Here is a 6,000-nt window from a genome sequence, read left to right as displayed (position 1 = left end):
TCAGTAAAAATTCCCGGTGTTGAAAGCGAATGTTGTCCAGAATGTTGTATAATCATGTAAACGGGGTCGCAAAAGCTGAATAGGGACTGGAGGATACCACCCAATACAACCTACCTTTAGGCTTGTTTTCTTCGTAGTTACATTTTTTGGTTTGGAAAGGTTGTCTGGGCCAACTCTACTTTGAGCATATGGCAGATTTTTGAGAGTTGTTTTTTTATTGTGAAATTCGGAAATACTTTCATCATACATGAGCAGCAGTTGATCAAGATCTGATATTGTCAAGTCAAAGTCTTTTAAACCATTGACTAATAGTTTTGTACATATTTGTTCATTACCAGTCTCTTCGTATAAAACTTTATTATCCGTCTCCAGGCTAAGTATTTCTGCTACTTCACCCCAATTCTTGAACTCTTGACTCCTTTCGTTAATCTTTCGTAACACAACAGATCTTAATTTTGCAATTCAATCTTGATATTTGCTTATCAAGTTCTTTAAGTGGCTTATCTACAAAAACTTCTCAAAAGTCAGTGAAAGTGCCCGGTGTTGAAAGTGTGTGTTGTCCAGAATGTTGTATAGTACGTAAACGGGGTTGCAAAAGCTGAATAGGGACTGGAGGATACCACCCAATACAACCTACCTTCAAAAAAACTTTCTCTACTTTTCTTTGTTTTTCTTTCAGTTCATCTTCTAACAGTTTTTTTAGTAATTTTTTTTCTTGCTCGTGTAATTCCTCTTATATAAACTTTACATTGCTTTAAAAAGAGCGGGCTTTTTTTGAGCCATTTTTTTTCGAAAAAAGCATGATAAAATATTTCTATATATTGCTGAAATTCGTAAATTTTAGTTTGGAGAAAAAAGGATTTAGTAGTTTTTATGAGAGTTTGAGAGTTAGAGTATATATATCAGTACGTGAATTAATAGATTCATGTATTGTAGATAGAATGAGTAATATTTATAAATATGAGTGATGAGTCACATTTGTCACATCAATTGATTGATCTTGAATAATACGGTTTTATCATTACACACTAGATTGTGATTATTGTTACGTAATTTTTTGGTAGTACAATTGACCATATTTAACTAATGTGCTTTGTGTGATTTGTGTGATTGCAACACTGGAAAAATAACGTTTAAAAGAACTGACGCATTACACAACTTAAAAAAAAAAAGGCTAAAATAGAGGAATATCGTTTGAAAAAATAAGTATGTAGCATAGAAAATTCGTCGTGTACTACGATATGAGCTACGTCCTGAACCCTTAGGGTATTTATTTTTGCATGTATTAATAAAAATTTGGCAAAATTTCGCTGGTCAGGAAAAATCACATGATTTTTATTTTAAATGATTTCATATAGTACATAAAAAAGTGTTTCGAAATAGGGACTCTTTTCGCAAATTTTTGATACAAATTTTACACGACCATTTTTCAATGGTTCTCTCTAATCAAAGGTCCTATAAAGAGTTTTCTTTATTACAATACAATATTTTTTCAAGATCTTTTAAACTTTACTACATACAATATATATTTTTTGTCTTAAAAATAAGTTAATATAAAATTGTAGGAATAATTATTTCCTGACACGCTTTGCCTTCATACTTTTCCTATACAAATATTTTGTTGTTTTCTCTATGAACGAAATAAAAAGAAAGAGTTCTGTCTAAAAAGTACCACAACTAAATAGCGGTGTTTTTAAAATTTTATATCATAAAAAAAATTATAAAATTATGAAACTTTTTAACATTTCACTAATATTTGCCCATTTGAAGTCTAATTTTTTGAAATGATTTTCTTCAGAAGTAGTGATAGAAAAACATCTCGTTAATTAGAAAGTCACGTGTTTCTGTTTTAATAATATTTAATATATATAAACTTATACTTACCTTAGGAATCGAACCTAGGACCTGAGGCACTTATTTTTCGTGATCTAATCACTTAGACTATTTATATGATTGCGCTGCGGCCATTACGTCATCATTTGTCAATACCACGTTTCCAAAAGCAACTCACTAGAAATTTACAATGAAAAATTTGATTTAAGTAACAAATAATATGAACTTTTGAAAATTTTATATGAAATAAAAACGTAGTAGAAGTAACACACGATTCATTATTTGTACTATGCGTAGATTAGCATTCTATATAGAATAATTGCCCTTACATATGACAGAATAATGATGATTGTACGTTAGATTCTATGTAGAAAATAATTATCCCAATCCCTTGTCGCACTAAGTGTCACTCATGATCACCTTCATACATTCATACAAAATTGCGAGTGATTAGCTGAGTATAAATGACCGGGAATCTTCATTTACTTATTGTCCGGCCTCATATAGATAGCCGGGAAATTACTAATTTTAGTTTAAAATAGTTAAGTTTAAAATAGTTAATACAGTATTTAATGAGTGACACGCTCCAGGAAATTACCCATGAAATAAATAATACAAATCCAACCAAGTTAGACTTTAATCATAGATTTTTGGGCAAAAATTTGCGTAAAATGTTATAGAAATTATCTTAACCATATGCGATTAATCATTGAGAATTTAACCGTAAGATAGACTTTTTAAACAAAAGTTTTTATCAAACTGAAATTAATTTACTTCTACTAAAAATTTACCTTATTTAAATAAAATGTTTTTTAATAACATTTTACAAAAAAATTATTCTTCTGGTTTTTGTTTTTAGCATTTTTAAATTATATATATATTTTTTTTATATAAAATTGAGTATTCAACGTCTTCCTATTAATAAACCTTTCGGATATCAAAATCGTCTGAAAAAACTTATTATGTATTCATAATAATAGATGTATTCATAATAATAGACAGACAAATCATCCGTCGAAGAAATATATTGCTTTTATTATTATATGTTAATTTGTTTTATATTTTTAAAAAAAAATATATCCGCTTAAATTGAAGATGTCTAAAAAAAGGATTCAAATAATAATAAATTTTGTAAATTATCAATTATTTAGATTCAAATCTTACTTTTTATGGTAATTTATACGTAAATTCATTTTTTTTTATACCAGTATTTTTTCTAAATTTACAATCTAGTTAATTGATAAAAAATGCTGGTACATCATGAACAATTATTTGTTTTATTATTCAATTTCTTTCTTTTTTTTGTGTATTAACATTGCGATTATATAATCAACTGAATAGTCCATTTGTACAGACAGTTTATTTCATATTTCTCGTATTGTATTAATCAGATCTGTAGATTGCTAATCATAACTAAACTGAATCGACCGTTAGTATCCCAAATATTAATATTGCATTATTAAAATTTAATAACTAATGTTAAAATACATTATTTGGATAACAAAATGTTGTCGTATAATTTTGACCATTAAGTTCATTCCTTGCAAATGCAGTAATTCCTTTTTGACCGAAAGTTAATCCAAAATTGATACTTCGATTATATACATCTAATAATTATTACAAGAAAAATATTAATTATAAAAATATTCAATTCCATAAATTTAGTAATTAATAATTATAATATACCTGGAAGAATGATTTCTAATACCCCAAGAAGTACCACTTCTGGCTCATCACAGCGTTGTACATTGTCGTTTTTTGTATAATAAATTGCAAAATTTTCACTTCTTTGATTAAATTCAGGTTCAAAATTAAAAGAAAAGGTTTGGTCTAATTCTATTGCAGTACCTCGGTTGGCCAAAGCCAAGAATCTATGAATTTCAACATCATTAGATTTTCCATAAAGGGAGTCAACATCAATTCCGAAAGTATACTTAAGGACTCTCGAAGAATCGATATTTTTCTTATTATCTTCAACTGAATTATTATTCAAACCATTTGATTTTATAGATAATCCATAAATTACTGCTCCATGTGCAATTGCTGCTATAGGTTGAACAGGAACTGAAATATTTTTCACCGTACGATTAAATTCTTGTTTAATCCTTTTTTGTAAATATCTATTTTCGCTAAATCCTCCAACTAAAAATATTGTTGAACAGGCGTCTTTATTATTTGAAAGTTGTGAATGTATTAAACAGATAATTCCATCAATTATAGGATCAAACATTGATTTTATGTCATCGTAATTAATATTAATTAGCCACTCATTTTTTTTCATGATTTTCTTGGTCTTTCTATTGACATGTGACAATAAAAGCGGAGCTTTTTCTTTAATATCCAGTGTATAATTAAATTCTGTATCATCTCCCGTGAAAGGATCTTTTATATGTTGACAGAATTCTTGCATCAGACACTGAAATTGATCATAATTATTTTCCATTAATAGATCTATGGCTCGAGTTCCAAGTTTTTCACGTAAAAACTTAATAAATTCATTGTCTATAAATACACTTCCATAGAAGTCCCCAATACGCTCAGTAATTTCACGATACTGCAATGGATTATTTCCAATTAATTTGCGAGCGGTTAAATCAACAGTAACACCGCCACAGTCGACAACAATAAAAGTCGCTGATAATAGTCAAGTTAGTTAAATAATCTTTTAAATAATTAAATTCATTACAATAACTTACTTCCTATTTCATCCTCCTGCAATTCATTTTCCATACAATAAATTGCTGCAGCTTCAGCTGTAAATAAAAATAATTAGTTTATGATTAAAATTCTATTTTTTTTTTTAGATCCTTCTCACATTACTTACGTTCTGTAATAAATTGTAGATTTTTCGAAGATTTATCATTAATGAGATTTGCATCATGTGCGCATTCTCTCATAATATCATAATCTTTTTCTGAGTATTCTGCAGGAATAGTAAGAACTAATAAAACATTTTCAAAGAAATCAACATTCCAATGGGTTGCAAGTGTATCTTTAATGACCTTGGAAATTTCATTCAAGTAAAATTAATTTAATATAAAAAATATTATTTGGAATAAATTATTTATAATTTTGATTCATACCTTTCCGATTTCTTTAAGATAATCAGCAATAGCCTTTTTGTAATCAATTGGAAGGGTTGGTTTTAAATTTTCATCTAGATTGTTAAAACATAATTTGAATAATTCAATAGGTTTGTTTCTTTTACAATTTTGATTATTGACTTGATGATTTGATTTTACGTCTAAAGCTGGAGAACCCCAAAGTACGACATTATTATAATCATCATCATATTGAAGAACTGTATTTGTTTTAAACTGAACGATTTCCCAAGACCATACTTTATTTAAACGTATATTTTGTTTATTAGATACATGACAATAAGAGAATCCGGAATAAGTTGCTCCAAAGTCTAACCCAACAATGACTTCAATATTAGAATAAGGTAAGGATTTTTCTAGATCTTTTATTCAAAAGTTTTAAAGTATAAAATTAATTTAGTATAATTTTTAAATAATATTATCAAAATTTTTTTTTTAAAAAAAAAAAAATTATTTACGATTATTACATACTTTTATTTAAAAAACTTGACAAAAAATCTTCATTATTTTCTTTAAAAGTTTTAATGATATTATCATCATCAATTTCTTTTAATTTCAATATTTCCAAATTTTTTTCTAAATTTTTAGAAATTATTTCAAATTGTTTTAATAGTTGTAATTCTTCATTTCTTTGTTTTTCTAAATTTAAAGCGTATTGTTGAAGTTTTTTAAATTGTTTATCTTTTTCTTCAAGTTTTTCTTTTAAATCAAAATTATTACGTGAAATTTTATTATTTTTTTCAATTAAATTTGAATTTGTATGTAAAATTTTTTGATTCTTTTCATTTAATTCTGAATTTAAATATGAAATTTCTTGATTTTTTTCTTCAAGATTTTTATATTGTTGTTTAATATTTTGATTTTCTTCTAATAAATTAATAAATTCATTATTTAATTTATTAAATCCAATTACAAATTTTCCAATAAAATCATGAGATTTATTAGATATAAAATTTTCTGAAGAATTATCTTTTGAACGTTCATTAGTCATGATAAAGAATTTTTTTTTTTAGTAAAATTTATATTTTCGTCATTTATATTGTTGCACAAGTTGCACATCATATGA

The 6,000-nt window shown here is 26.4% G+C and overlaps 2 protein-coding genes across 2 annotated transcripts; both read right to left on the bottom strand.

The window, feature by feature from the left end:
• OCT59_009717 (uncharacterized protein) lies at positions 1 to 783 on the bottom strand (the record flags this gene model as incomplete). Its single annotated transcript, XM_066132544.1, has 2 exons — positions 1 to 448; positions 749 to 783. 2 exons carry the CDS (start codon positions 781 to 783, stop codon positions 1 to 3), a joined length of 483 nt encoding a protein of 160 aa, XP_066000180.1.
• Positions 784 to 3,312: 2,529 nt separating this feature from the next.
• OCT59_009716 (uncharacterized protein) lies at positions 3,313 to 5,925 on the bottom strand (the record flags this gene model as incomplete). Its single annotated transcript, XM_066132543.1, has 6 exons — positions 3,313 to 3,440; positions 3,520 to 4,467; positions 4,530 to 4,586; positions 4,658 to 4,835; positions 4,917 to 5,296; positions 5,406 to 5,925. 6 exons carry the CDS (start codon positions 5,923 to 5,925, stop codon positions 3,313 to 3,315), a joined length of 2,211 nt encoding a protein of 736 aa, XP_066000179.1.
• Between the last annotated feature and the right edge of the window lie 75 nt (positions 5,926 to 6,000).

This window comes from Rhizophagus irregularis, chromosome 18 (assembly GCF_026210795.1).
Source record: "Rhizophagus irregularis chromosome 18, complete sequence".
Classification (NCBI taxonomy): Eukaryota; Fungi; Glomeromycota; class Glomeromycetes; order Glomerales; family Glomeraceae; genus Rhizophagus; species Rhizophagus irregularis.
Note: the sequence above shows the minus strand (reverse complement) of the source record. Positions and strands in the feature narration are given on the sequence as shown.